Here is a 13925-nt window from a genome sequence, read left to right on the forward strand (position 1 = left end):
CTTAGTCACGTTTCCACTGCAGATGTCCGGCTCGTGCACAACGGTCTTACAAAGACAAACCGCACCTCTTGTTTTGTTGTTCTGTAGAGGTTAGGTTATTGTATCTACTGACACGGTAATATTGGGATGTAAAAGCAGCATTTTGCTCTGATTTAGCACGATGCTCTGGTGGCACATCAGATTATATTTAATAGAGACAGTGGCGTTTTGTAGAGATACAGGTGCAGTAGTCAGCACAATGGACCAATTAATTCACTCCTATTAATGTTGTCTTTCATATTCGTTAGTTTTTTGACTGTTTAATACTCTTTGAAGGTGTCATTTAAAATATATTCAGAACTTAACTGAGCTGTGTTCTCCACAAACGCATTACAAATGCTACAAATATCAAACCCAAAGTCCTGCAGCCACCCCAGGTGTCTTACTGCAGTGCAGCTGTTATCAGAGATTTACCACAAACAAAGTAACACCAATTTTAAAGGAAGAGAATAAAACAATAAATTATTTAAGGTACAATAATAAATAGTGCGACTCTTGGACAAAACTATTCTATAAAGTCACTTTATGTAAGAATTGTTGTTCCAGTGAAATCATAATTATCCCATTCATCCATAGTGATAAAACAAACTGATGAACTGACTCATCAGGCAGACCCGGCCTCAATAAAGGTGATGCAGTTTGTATTGATACTTAAACGTGCCTTGTTCAACCCAGGCGATATGAATTAGATCCTGAGGCATTGACGTGACGTTTCAATCATTCTCCCTTCATAATAAACACGTCTGACTCTCCTGGATGCATCAGGGTGTGGACGGACTGCTGGGGCCCCGGGGCCAGCAGGGTATGTACGGTCCCAAGGGAGACGAGGGATTACGTGGCTTTAAGGGCTCCAGAGGCCCGACGGGATTACAGGTGAGTTTGGTTGTGTTCGCCGTGCGAACCTCAGAGGAGATGAAGCGAAGGCTTGACGCCGCCGTCCTGTCTGTCCTGTCAGGGAATGCCGGGCCTGCCGGGAGAGAAGGGCGAGAGCGGCCATGTGGGCCTCATGGTGAGCGCCTCTCGTCTTTGATATTCACACTTTGACAATCGGCTGGTGTTAATTCTCCCTGTTGACGCGGTTGTAGGGTCCTCCAGGCCAGCAAGGCCCCACCGGCCCTCAAGGACCCATTGGGGGACAGGTGAGTCCCACACACACGAGTGTGTGAAGAGAGTGGGATTTATGGGATTTATGTTTTGATGTTTGAGGGAATGTGGTCTTCCTCCCTCACAGGGGCCGGCAGGCCGACCGGGGATGGTGGGACAGCCGGGGGTCGTCGGTGAGAAGGTGAAGGAGCTTCCTCTGGTAACTCGCCCTCAAATCGTCTCTCTCTCTCTGACACTCGTTTTGGTCCCACGCTAGGGAGAGGACGGCGAGGCCGGAGACCCCGGAGCAGTCGGGGTTTCAGGAAGACTCGTGAGTTTCTGGTACTTTGAATGTCTTTTGGTGTTTTTTTCTGCTGTGTCTTTAATGCTCGCTGTCATTGCTGCAGGGAGGGAAAGGAGACCACGGAGAGAAGGGAGACACGGGCCCCCCAGGAGCCGCTGGCCCACCCGGAGCCAAGGGCCCCCCCGGGGAGGATGGAGCCAAGGGCAACGCTGTGAGAGGCCAAAATCTGAAACCCTGCCTAATGTTTTGGTGTTAAAATGTTCTGAACAGACAGCAGCAAAACACACACAAGAGTAGAACCTCCTGATTATTTATGATTTACTGTGTGTCTCTATAACACATTAAAGCTGCAGTGAACTGGCCTCTATGCTCCTCTGTGTCTAAACAAACCAGAAAAAATCCACATCACAGGAACTCATGTCTCACTGTCACCTGTCTGGCAGGGTCCCATCGGTCTGACTGGAGATCTGGGCCAGCAGGGAGAAGCTGGACCCAACGTGAGTGTCTCAAGTTTGTGTTTTATCGTCACTCAGCTCTCGATCTTGAGCTTCGGCAACCCGGGTTAAAATCCCAGTTGGTGCCTGGTGTAAAAACTGGCCGAGGGTTTGGAGCCAGTTGATGTGACCTGCCTCGGTGACAAACTGTGAAAGGAAGCAGCTGAATAGACGATCATCGGTATTTCATTTCTTGAGTGAGAAATTCTGCTTACAGAGTCAATTAAAATGGGAAATAAAACACAAGCTTGACATTTTTGTCTTTATATTTAAAACATAAAATGAGTTTAACTGTGTGAGAAACATTGTAGATACACTGGGTTAGAATTGCATGTTGAGTGTTTTGTTAGAGATCAGATGTTCAGCAGTAACAAAAACCCTTATTTGTTTGCTGAGGTTGGACCAGAACAGATTTTTTTTTAATCTAAACTAAGATGTTCAGCCTCATACCTGCAATTTAGGTTTCAGCCGTCAACACTTTTCTTCTCAGGGAGTCGATGGCATCCCCGGTTCTAAAGGAGACACTGGAGACCCCGGAAAATCAGTGAGCTCCCCCTCCTCCAGGTTTCACACTCCACACTTTAAACTCATGAAAGATCAATAAACATATCCGCTTTTTTAGGGACCACCAGGAGCACCAGGCGAGCCGGGACCACCTGGACCTCCAGGGAGAAGGGTGTGTGTGTGTGTGTGTGTGTGTGTGTGTGTGTGTGTGTGTGTGTGTGTGTGTTGTCATGTTGTAGTGTGTCAGCCCCTGAATAACAGTGAGAATCTGAGTAAAGGATGCTGGCTCCTTCTTCCTAGATTGAGACTGACAGTGTTTCTCTTAATGCATTTTCCGTGTGTGTGTGTGTGTGTGTGTGTGTGTGTGTGTGTGTGTGTGTGTGTGTGTGTGTGTGCGCACCTGTATGACAGATTCAGGTTAAAATGTTGTAAAAATCTTGCTCCTCAGGGCCACTTGGGGAAACCGGGGAAGGAAGGAAAATCGGGCCTGAAAGGAACGAAGGTGAGGCTGAGAAAGAGGCTCCCTGAGTAATAACTTGTGACTGCTCAGAGTCTGAGGGGCGACCTGCTTTCCGTCTCTCCAGGGGGCTCCGGGACTGGAGGGTCCTGTTGGGAAGAGAGGGCCTGTCGGTGGCCAGGGCCATCCAGGCAAGCCTGGTCCCCAGGGCTTGAGAGGGATCCCCGGTCCTGCAGTGAGTTCACGTGAAAAAGCCGCAGAATCAGAGTGGAGCAGACTCAGTGCGATCGTTTGTGTTTCTGTTTCCGTTCTCAGGGTGAGCAGGGTTTAAATGGACCACCAGGCCAGACCGGACCACCCGGCCCCATGGTGAGGCGAGCCAGTAAATTTTTTTTGGAGGGGGGGCACAATATAATATTTACTTAAAAAGTTCACCACTTCTTGGCAAATAAAAACAAAAACCAGCCGTGGGTTTGCCCGACTCAGCATAAATCCTTTAAACTTAGTGAGATAAGTGAATTAGATCCGTCCAGGGGTAACAATAAAAAAATCTACACTCCAGCATTTTGTGAGCTCATTAATACATTTTATGTGTTTTCTTTAATCTCTCGGAGAAACAAAGGCATAAAAACAACCAGCTGTTGCTTTGAGCACAGTGATATTTTTCTTTCTTGGCGCAGGGCAGTGTTAATTAGATTAAGATGCACTGGAAAGCAGATTCTGTTGTCTTTAGGTTAGCCATATTAATATTTCCCCTTTTTAGTACTTTATGCAAAATACTCTAAGCTAAGCTAAATTGTTGCTGAACTGAACTGAACCAGCCAGAAACTTAATTAATCCTTTAAGAAAAAAACATGTTTGTTGATGAAAAAGGAATAAAGAAACTTCGTCTCTGCAGGGTCCACCGGGTTTACCGGGACTGAAGGGAGACCCCGGCAAGAAAGGAGACAAGGCAAGCACATGCAATTTCCATGCTCAAAGATTCCCTTTTCTCTCAGCTGCGATGTTGTGTTTGACCTCATTCATGGCGTGTGTGTGCAGGGTCACGGTGGTCTGATCGGGTTGATCGGACCTCCGGGAGACATCGGGGAGAAGGGCGACAGGGGGCTGCCAGGAAATCAAGGGCTGCTCGGCACAAAAGGAGACGAGGTGCTGAAAACACCACAAACACACACATACCGGTACTCCCACCTGCAGGAAGCTGTACACAGATTAGACAGAGCTTCATCTGAAGCACCGTAATGTCAAACTCATTCAATGGTAGCATTAAAAAACTCCACATTTTACCTTTGTTCTTGTGAAAAGGGAGAGAAGTTTAACTTTGTCTTTTACAACATACAGCTCTTGTATTATTTATTTAATTTCCTTGTAAAACACTGAATTACCTCGTGTCTGAGTGCTGCAATAGAAATACATTTGCCTTATTCTGCCTGCCTGCCGTGAAATGTCTAAAAACATGTAATGTTCTCCAGTTGTGGCATTTTGCAGCCTTCTGCGTGCATTTATTTATTTATTTTTTCTTTTTAAAAATTCACCCTCACAGTTTATCGTTGAAGCTCACGCTCCATCTCTCAACAATAAGGCAGCGTTCAGTGCTCCTCGAACGTCTCGGCTGGGCTCTCAGTGTTGTTTTTTATCTGCTACACTTCCTTCAACAGACCCATCCACAGTGAATACATTTAAAACAGCATTTATTTTTATTGAAAAAAATTACATTTTGTAGTTTTCACTCTTTGCAATATCACCCAGCAGGCTGGAAAGGACTTTCTACCAGGCTTTGGCCTCAGTGTCCTTTGTTGGACATCCCTGGTTTACCGGTAATTGATACAACTAATGTAAAATATAAAAATCATTGTGTTGTTTCTAGCTTTTAATTCACAGAAATGATTGCTTTAAATCTTTAATCACTTTAGAGACAATTATCAAATCCTTGGACCAAATATCCCATGTGAAACCCCTTCAGCCTTTAAATCTTGTATTTCTGTTCAAACCCAACTCTCTTGCCCTAATGACAGAATAACGAGTGACCCACCAGTCGAACTTAGTGATGAAAGAAACCGAATTAGCATTGGCATCGAAGCCATGCTGTGGGAGTGGTTTAGACAAAATATTCTTGCCAAAGGTTGCAGAAATGTTGCAATGAAGCATTCTGTCAACCTCAGTACGAAGAAAAGCACTACAGCCGGAAAGATTTCAGATCTTTCTGTTGATTTGCCAAATGATATGCAAAGTTAAGCTTTTTGCAAGTTGAGGAGTAATATCTTACTCCATTTTTGACCAATGAACTACAATTTTAAATTTTCTTTTTTTTTTTTTTTAATTAATCAAAATAGTTAAAGTTTCACAGATGCGATAAGATATGCTTCATGTTTCTCCAGGGCTCAGGCCGGCTGCTGCAGACAGAGCAGCAACACAAAGCGGCACAAAGACAAACCAGTTCTGGAGAAATTGTATGCACCTGCATATTGAACAGCTTGCTCGCTGAGAGGCAGGAGAAGAAAGCATATTGCACGTGTCAGATGTCAGCAAACATTTGCGAAAAAGAAATCAGAGTATCACAACTGATCTGTGATGAAACAGACTTTTTCATGATGTACCCGTACATCTCTGTGCTAAATCAGAGCAGAACATTCGGAGTTGTCTTCACTTCAAGATTAATTGCCCTCTCATTTTACTGATTTTGCCCAGTCTCGGTCAAATTGGTCCGTATCTGTTTCTTTAACACGCCGAGATTAAATGTCACCGTGACCACAAAGAACTCATTAGCAGCTCTAGTTGCAATACGATTTAACACGATTGGTTGCTTTTTATCATCAGAAATGAAGTCATCTTTTCTGTAAATGTCTCTTTGTGTGCTGGACTTCATTTCCTAACATTGTTTCTGCATAAATATATGACCAGAGTACAGAAAGCACCGTGTCAACACTATCTCCACACAGTCTGAACAACACAGCAAAGCTGCTTCCCAGCTCTCCACAAACCATACAGCCCACATTTCCTGAGCCACCTGTCGGACTGTCTGTGCTGGCACCGCTTTTTATTTTTCCTTTTTAAATAAGCGTTACTAACCAGGATGGCACGTAGGACGAGAACAGATTCTGTTTTGTTGGCACCGTAAACCCTTCGTGAGCAAAGAGAAAGAAAAAAAAAACTTGTACTTCTGTGGGTAAACAAAGTCTCTATATTTTCTTATGAGTGGCTTTAAGAAAAGTTAATGTACGAGGGATGTAGCTATAAGGACTGTTAGTTCAACTTCAACTTTAAGCAGAGCTGTGAGTGACTGAACAGGAGCTCGGAGCTCAGGACTGACCTTTTGAACCCCCGCTATCGTTCTGATTACGTGTCAGTGATGTGAAAATATTCCAGGATGCTTTTTATCTTACAACCCAGGTCAAATCGTTTGCTTCATGATCAAACAAGTGAGCATTCAGTGAATGCCATTCCTGCTGCATAGGTGAAGAAGGGTACATGCAGATCTCCACACCACACCACACCACACACACACACACACACACATAGTCAGCAATCAATCAAACTCACTCACAGTGAGAAAAGTCACAATAAAACTAATACTTTTATTAAAAAGCCATTGTTTGTATCTAATTTCTCACGTTGGTGGGCGATAATAACACCTGTCTGGGTCGTTGCGGAGGGCTGGAGCAGGAAAATCCTACAAGGTACCGAGGCAGTCAGGCGGTATTTGAGTAAGGGGAACGTCACATTGTTACTTTGTTGCAATTTTACTCTTTAAATAACAAATTCACCTAAACAGAAGTGTATTATTGATCAATATCATCTTCACAGTACTGTGTTGGAGCTGGTAGCTAAACCAGGTTTGATTTTTCTCCATCAGGGTCCCGTCGGGCCGCCAGGTCCCCCTGGCCCCCCCGGTCCCACCGGTCTGTCTGTGAGTATATTAGATCATTAGAACTCCACATCATCCGAAAATACACATCACAGTTGATAAAGAAAACCTTGATTTATTGTATCATACTGTGTCTGAGTCTCTTATCAACCCCCTGCTGTCGTTCACAGGGCGCTATCGGAGTGAAGGGCTCAAAAGGAAACCAGGTGGCTATAAAGCTCATTGTTTAACTTCATGTTTTCTACCCCACCAGTGCAGGGTCTTTGCATAATACGATGCTATTTTATTTCGTCCTTATTTAGGGTCCAATCGGCCCCAGAGGAGACACTGGACCTGCTGGACCTCCAGGAGCCCCAGTACGTTCTCTTGAGACCTTTAATAGATCTTCTATCCTGCTTTATACAGTTATACAGGGTCGTGGGGAAGAGAAGAATCTCTCTGTTGCACATTTTTCAGTATTCTACAAAATCAAGTGCCATGCAGTCATATATCCAGACCGAACTCCTGGTTAAAGGGTTAATGGTTTGTCCTCACTTTGTGTTTTATGTCTGCTTGGATCAGTTCTCCTCTCCTCCTCCTCCCTCCACAGGGACCGCCGGCAGCTGGGATGTCACCTCTGCCAGAGCGAGGGAGGAGAAGGAGAACTCACACCTCGGTGGACGGCGCCGCGCTGGAAAACGAGGAGGAGGAGGAGGACGTGATAGACGCGGGAGCGGAGGAGGAGGACTGGATGCAGAGCGACCAGGCGGAGCAGGGCTGGGCGAAGGAGAAGGAAGGCCAAGGCATGGAGGAGGTGTTTGCATCGCTGTCCTCTATGAAAGTGGAGGTGGAGGGCCTGAGAAACCCAAAAGGGACGTACCACAGCCCCGCCCGCACCTGCAAAGAGCTCTGGCTGCTCCACCCGGAGCTCCCTAATGGTACTTTATCAGTTTGTGTTCCTGGCCATCTGTTTATGGCAGCTGTCTGCCGGCATCTCTGGGCTCATTTTCTCTCCCTGTCCGCCTTCCCAGCTCTCAGCGCGTTTGCTTCTCCGTCTGATTTCACCTGTATCCGTGTGGTTTCCTGCGTCGGCTGTTGACAGTGTTATTAGCCGTGGCCGTTTCTTTCCAGCCCCTCTGTGCTCATCCCTCGCTCTGTTTTATCTCTTCCCAGGAGAGTACTGGATAGATCCGAACCAGGGCTGCCACAGAGACGCCTTCAAAGTGTTCTGTAACTTCACCGCACAGGGAGAGACGTGTCTGCACCCCGACAAGAAGTTCCAGTCGGTGCGTTTCACACACACACACTCACGCTTTCTAACCTTTTTAATGGCTGTTCACAGTTATTAAGTTATTGCGTGTTTTGACTTCACGAACTGATTTTGTTATCCGTCTACAGGTGAAGTTAGCAGCCTGGAAAGGGGAGCAGCCTGGCACCTGGTACAGCCAATTCAGGAAAGGAAAAAAGGTATATATTCATGGGATTTGTATATGTTTTTTTTTTTGTTTGTTTGTTTTTTAATGCAGCTTTTCAGGGACGGGACTTCACATGTGAAATAATTGAATCACGATTTGGCGCGAGGGACACATCTTGGCTGAACGCCAGTGACAAGCATTTGTCAGCTTTGAAAAAAAAAAAAAAAAGCCCTCTCCGTTTTATTAATGCGTGCGCGGAGAGGCGTTTTCAGCAGTTGGCAGACTCTGAGTGTCTCCACAAAGCTACTCGAATTTTCAGAGTTAATGCAAAAACCATCAGACCATCTGAAGTCAGACTCCGGGAGCAGTCAGGAGAGGCTTCAGCAACTCAATTTTTCAGATTGTCAGTTGATTTCCAGTGCATCTCATCGAGTGCACATTTCCAGCCCTGCTCACTGTAGTGATGCACGGCAGAAAGTGGCGCAGGAGCAATGTCCTTTTCTACTCCAGCCGAGATGGTTGTTCCCACGGAAAACGTTTGAAGGGGGCCTGAATAGATTGGAGTCCTTGTCGCTCAGTTTACTTTGCAGCGATAAACATTTTTTCAGAAAGGGGTGTTAAGTGCCAGCTAGGTGAGTGCAAATCACCACAACACTTCTCACTCCTCATTATAGCCGGTAAAACAAAGCGAAGAGGCAGGACGCTCTCGCCAAACAGTCAACAAGTTATTCAGATGTGTGAAGATACAGTGCTATTCTCCAGACCAGATCACGTTCAAGGGATTGGACGGCTTGTGTTGACTTTCTCCAGTTTCCATAATGTACTCAGCTGGCTAGAAGATATATATTTTTAATTTGTTCTACACAAACTATGAAAAAACAAGTAACAGAAAGCAAAAAACAAAGAAGCTGTTTACTGCAGCTGACTGGGTTTAGCTTGTAGATTATCAAACAGGTTGTAATACTGCACATCGCAGATTGAATTCCAGGTCTTGCCTTCTCGCTGTGCAGCTTCCTATCATTTAATTGAGACCCGCGTTTGTTTTTCACAGCATGTTGGCACAAATCGCCGTGTGTAAGGAAGGACCAGTATTCCTGTTCCCCAGTGGGTGAATCCCACAAACTGTGTGTGCTTCTACCAGCACATCTGCTGTGTGCATTTTTTTTCTTTTTCTTTTTTTTTTTTTTTTTGCCTTCTGAATGAATTGGTGCTGCCTTAAAATCAAACACCAGAAGTCTTTTCCAAGTTTTAATTGCTGTCGTTGCATAACGGGGAAAACATCTGCTGGTTCAGGTACTCACCTGAACAACAATTGATGATGCTCTGCTTCCATTCATCCCAACATCCATCTTGCATCCCTACTTCATTCAGACTCAATCCGCAGGGGGCCGAAGCCAGAAGCTGATCCAGGCTCACATAGTCCGAAAAACAGGGTATTTCCTGAAAAAGTTGCTGGTCTATTTTATCACTATTTTTACAATCTAACACAGGTTTGTTGCGCTGCTGTTCCACATAAATAGAAGCACTCTGAGGTGACGGGCCTGCCGTGCTTTCATAGTTGGCTGTCAAGCGGCTGGATTACCGCCGATTAGGTTTATCTCTGCAACACGGTTCTGACTCAGAGGTCTGAATGAATTCAGTGAAGATGGCCTTGATGCAGTTATTGTGGAACGGCATTTTCACCTTTATTTGGGCAAGTGGTGCAGACTGTTTCAGTTTCTTAATGAGGCAGAGAGAGGTCGCTTCCTGGTGGGAAGCAGTGTGATCATTTATACTCGCAGTTCAATCTCTCCTTAATCAACCAACGTGTCGATAAATAAATTTGCATCTGACATCAGAGGGTCTCATGAGGCCTCCTCTCCTTCTCCTCTTTATTGATGTGCAATACTTCCTGTGCAGTGCATGCTGGCATGCTGTGTGTGTGCATTTTTTGGAAACAAGTCGGTAAGAAATGTCTTTAATGACTGTTGGATGGAGTTCAGTTGCATTTTGTACTGCATGGTACATCCTCTGGCCTTAGAGGTGGAGGAATCATGACTCAGAAGTGATGATTTCCATCAGAATGTCACATTTGTACTCCAGGTGTTTACCAGTGGTTGTGTGGGTTTCTTGTTTTATTATCAAGAATGTTAGAAGTTATTAATTTCTTGGTAAAAGCAGAGTGATGAGACATTTCCATCCTCCTCCGACTGATCATATTTCCAAACATGACTGTTCATGTCCTGTCTTTAGTCTGCTCTGTAGTGATCGTCCAATGGTGTCGGATGATTCTGGTCTAAAATGATTGGCAATCGATCACAACCAACAATGGCTGTTAAAGCCCGGGCTTTTAGAAAAATAAATCTATGAGTTGTGTACACTGTGTTTATATATTTAATTTCTTTCTATTTAGATATTCTAACTATTGAGCAATAACCAGGCCAATAACATCAAATCAAGCAATCGAGCGATCAGAGTTTTCCTACAGTACTTGTTACCAATATTCTGGATAAATCTTCTTATCACGCTCACTTTACGGCATGTTTTAGTGATAATCTCCAGATTTCTCTTGGTGTTTCTCTAATGGTAGCTGACGTCTGTGTGCCTTTCTTTTGCTGTTCTCACAGTTCTCCTACTCCGGATTGGACGGCGCTCCAGTGCACGTTGTGCAGCTAAACTTCTTGAAGCTGCTGAGCGCCACCGCCAAGCAGACCTTCACCTATCACTGCCTCAACTCCGCCGCCTGGCTCCACACTGCCACCTACAGCCATCAGCACGCGCTGCGCTTCAGGGGCAGCAACGGCGAGGAGCTGACGCACGAGAACGCACACTACATCAGCGCCCTGTACGACGGGTGTCAGGTGGGTAACGCACCAGGAAGTAAATACACACACACGGACACACCTCTTGTTAGACCTCGCTTTTGATTATCTTCATTTCCTTTGCAGACACGCTCAGGGCAGGAAAGGACGGTGTTAGAATTTGACGCCCCGCTGTCCAGCACGCTTCCCATCGTCGATGTGGCCGTGTCCGATTTTGGAAACGGGAACCAGAAATTTGGTTTCCAAGTGGGCCCAATCTGCTTCAATGGTTAACCAGGTCAAGGAAGGGAACCCACAATACTGGAGCATTTACATGGGGAAAAAAGAGCCATGGACACGTTTTCTATGCAGGGCGAGAACTACAATCACAACCATGTATTTATGAGTCGGTGCACCAGCAACAGTGTTTTTTCATTGTTTCATTCACACATTCATGTCACACGTTCTCTCAGCGGACCCACTTGCTTTGGTATCAAGAGAAGTGCATACATGTCTTGACTGTTAACACACACTCAGTGACACTCGTTTCTTTTCTCTCTCTCTCTCTCTCTCTCTCTCTCTCTCTCTCTCTCTCTCTCTCTCTCTCTCTCTCTCTTCTTTCCTCCTTGAAGGAGTAAGTGGTATTCATCCAGTTTTCATTTGTGTTCATGCAATTATTAATTAATGCACTCAATTCCTACCTGTCTGCAGTCACAAGAACGTCCTTCCCAGTGAATCTTCCTCTAAAAACACTGTATTTTAGCAGCGTTCATTCACCACCTCATTCCGTGACTTCGTCAAACCTCAATATGTTGTGTTATTTTTTTTGTTATTTTTTTGTTTGTTTGTTGTTGTAATTTTGTTGTTCTAATTATCTGATATGTGATGTATATTGGAGTGTAATTCATCACGGTGCTAATGTGTCGCTCCTTACGGAGTGCATTTCTTGTAAAAGGGAACTGGGGCAGTGCATTTTTTTTATATATTGTGAAGCCATGTTTTATATTTTTTCAACTTAACAAGCCCAGCTGTGGTATGATTGCCTCAAGGTCTTTGTATGCATATTTGTGCGGGGAAGTGACTGATTAACATATTTTAATAAAAGTACATTATGTACATTTAAGTTATTATGACATTTTGTTTTATTGAAATCATTTGATGAAGACGGGAGGGGATGCTTCCATCTCCTGCTACTTCCAAACCCGAATGAAACCCTCTTAGTTATGCTCTATTTAAGTCTCCACTTTCATAATGCATGTCAATTTGAAACTATTTTTAGGGATGCTACTGTTGCTGCGTCTGTCGGTCAAACCACCCAATTGCTTCTTCCAGGAATATCTTAATATTTTGAAATGAATTGCCTCCTTCACCTAATTGTCTTGCAGGGAATCAAACTTGTGACCTTCCAGTCATGAGATTGTTTTTCTCACCTCTGGACCAGCACCTGCCTCGACAGGTAACTTTCATTTGGATGAAGGCCATAAGATTACACCTTCTCCACCAGAGGGATCAAATGCGACAGATTATTTAATGAATTATGAAAATTTACTACTTTATTGTAAACAGCAACTAAGAAGTACAGTCTGTCTTAAAATGCATTCAGTTTAACAATATTTCAGGGAATTATTTGTTGGAATATGGTTGATTGTCCTACATATGAAAAAGATCCAGCAGGCAGACGGGGTCTAAGTGTGACCCACTTGCCGCCATTTTTCCATTTCTGTCTTAGAGGTTTGAGTTATTTAGGTGAATTGTGTGTTATTGGTTTTATTTTTATTGCTCTTTCTGGTATTGTTTGATCTGCTCCAAACACGTGTCGTGTCAGTGACCCAGTCTTTATCTGGAGAGAACACTCAGTTCAGTCTTTTTTGATTTATAATAGAAGCAGGTTAACACCAACAGTTGCAGGAACTTTGATGATTGGTTTTGGAAAAGTAATCTGTTCTTCTGCTGAGTTTTCTTGGATGGTCAGTCGAGCACAAGCCGAGAGGAGTTTTGTAACTGAAGCCACTCGTAGACGCTGCTCCCCAGACCGTAACCATTTGATTTGGAGGTCATTTTAAGTTGTTTGCCAAACTTACAACTATTTATAGTCTTCCACAGACACCCACAAACTCTACTGGGAAAAACTTTTTTAGAAAAGAAAGAGAAGGTGAGACTTGTGAGGCCCGAGGTTCAGCTGTCAACTCGGAGCGCGGCTCGGTCACTTAAAGCTGAACTGATCGATTGAAGATGTGATAACTTTCCATACAGTTGCCTTTTTGGTGTGACCGGTTGTCTTTGTTTTGTTTGAGTTACACAAATGGACACAAAACATTCTCTGAAAATCTCTGAAAAAGCGTTTTGTCTTCTCTGTGAGTTGTAGCCTGAGAAACATTTTGGTCTGTTTGAGCTTCAGACAGAAATCATGTCAGTCGATGAAAATGTGCCAAAATTGTCAGTGAAAAGAAAAAGTGCTGCCTTCTGTCTTTTGCTGTTTTAGTTTTATGCATCAACGACTCATCTTTTTATTCAAAACCTCAAAACATGTTTCTGGAGTGTGGGAAGAAACTCAAATGCTCACACTTCAAACCCCACAGAGCGGAACCTTTCAGATGTTAATTCACTCAATTTTGGACACACAGTGAAGTAGCTGGAAGGGCTGAGCCTTTGTTGCCACACACATGACTGATGCTGCTTGATCAAGATTTAAATCATTGCTTATTCTCACACTTGGAATAGTTATGAGGTTGCCGATGACCTGCAGTTGCCAGTTCAAAGACATTTTCGGAAAAAACTTAATATTCTATGCATGAAATAATGAGGTCACAATGTAGGTTAGATGCAAAGTAGTTAATGTCCCGTAATCGATCAGTAAAACCTTAATGTGTGTTCCAAAAGGGACTGAAAGCCAGCGGAGCTGATAAAATTTATGTAAAGTGGTCTAAGTTGCAGGTAAAAGCCAGCTGCATGTTGATCCATTTCTAAAGAGCAGAGTGTGGAAGTAAAGCCTGTCTGAAAAAGCT

At 44.1% G+C, this 13925-nt stretch overlaps 1 protein-coding gene across 1 annotated transcript in view; it reads left to right on the top strand.

Annotated features, from left to right (window-relative positions):
• LOC115390122 (collagen alpha-1(XI) chain-like) overlaps positions 1-12178 on the top strand; it is a 41462-nt gene extending 29284 nt beyond the window's left edge. The window contains exons 45-66 of the mRNA XM_030093829.1: positions 805-912; positions 995-1048; positions 1125-1178; positions 1271-1324; positions 1400-1453; positions 1530-1637; positions 1870-1923; positions 2411-2464; positions 2543-2596; positions 2873-2926; positions 3009-3116; positions 3197-3250; positions 3780-3833; positions 3923-4030; positions 6735-6788; positions 6917-6952; positions 7049-7102; positions 7336-7663; positions 7899-8011; positions 8124-8192; positions 10747-10980; positions 11068-12178. Of these exons, the coding sequence (XP_029949689.1) occupies positions 805-912; positions 995-1048; positions 1125-1178; positions 1271-1324; positions 1400-1453; positions 1530-1637; positions 1870-1923; positions 2411-2464; positions 2543-2596; positions 2873-2926; positions 3009-3116; positions 3197-3250; positions 3780-3833; positions 3923-4030; positions 6735-6788; positions 6917-6952; positions 7049-7102; positions 7336-7663; positions 7899-8011; positions 8124-8192; positions 10747-10980; positions 11068-11214 (2007 nt within the window). The 3' untranslated portion in view covers positions 11215-12178. The remainder of the gene's footprint in view (positions 1-804; positions 913-994; positions 1049-1124; positions 1179-1270; positions 1325-1399; positions 1454-1529; positions 1638-1869; positions 1924-2410; positions 2465-2542; positions 2597-2872; positions 2927-3008; positions 3117-3196; positions 3251-3779; positions 3834-3922; positions 4031-6734; positions 6789-6916; positions 6953-7048; positions 7103-7335; positions 7664-7898; positions 8012-8123; positions 8193-10746; positions 10981-11067) is intronic.
• The last annotated feature ends 1747 nt before the right edge of the window (positions 12179-13925 follow it).

This window comes from Salarias fasciatus, chromosome 6 (assembly GCF_902148845.1).
Source record: "Salarias fasciatus chromosome 6, fSalaFa1.1, whole genome shotgun sequence".
In the NCBI taxonomy this organism is placed as follows: domain Eukaryota; kingdom Metazoa; phylum Chordata; class Actinopteri; order Blenniiformes; family Blenniidae; genus Salarias; species Salarias fasciatus.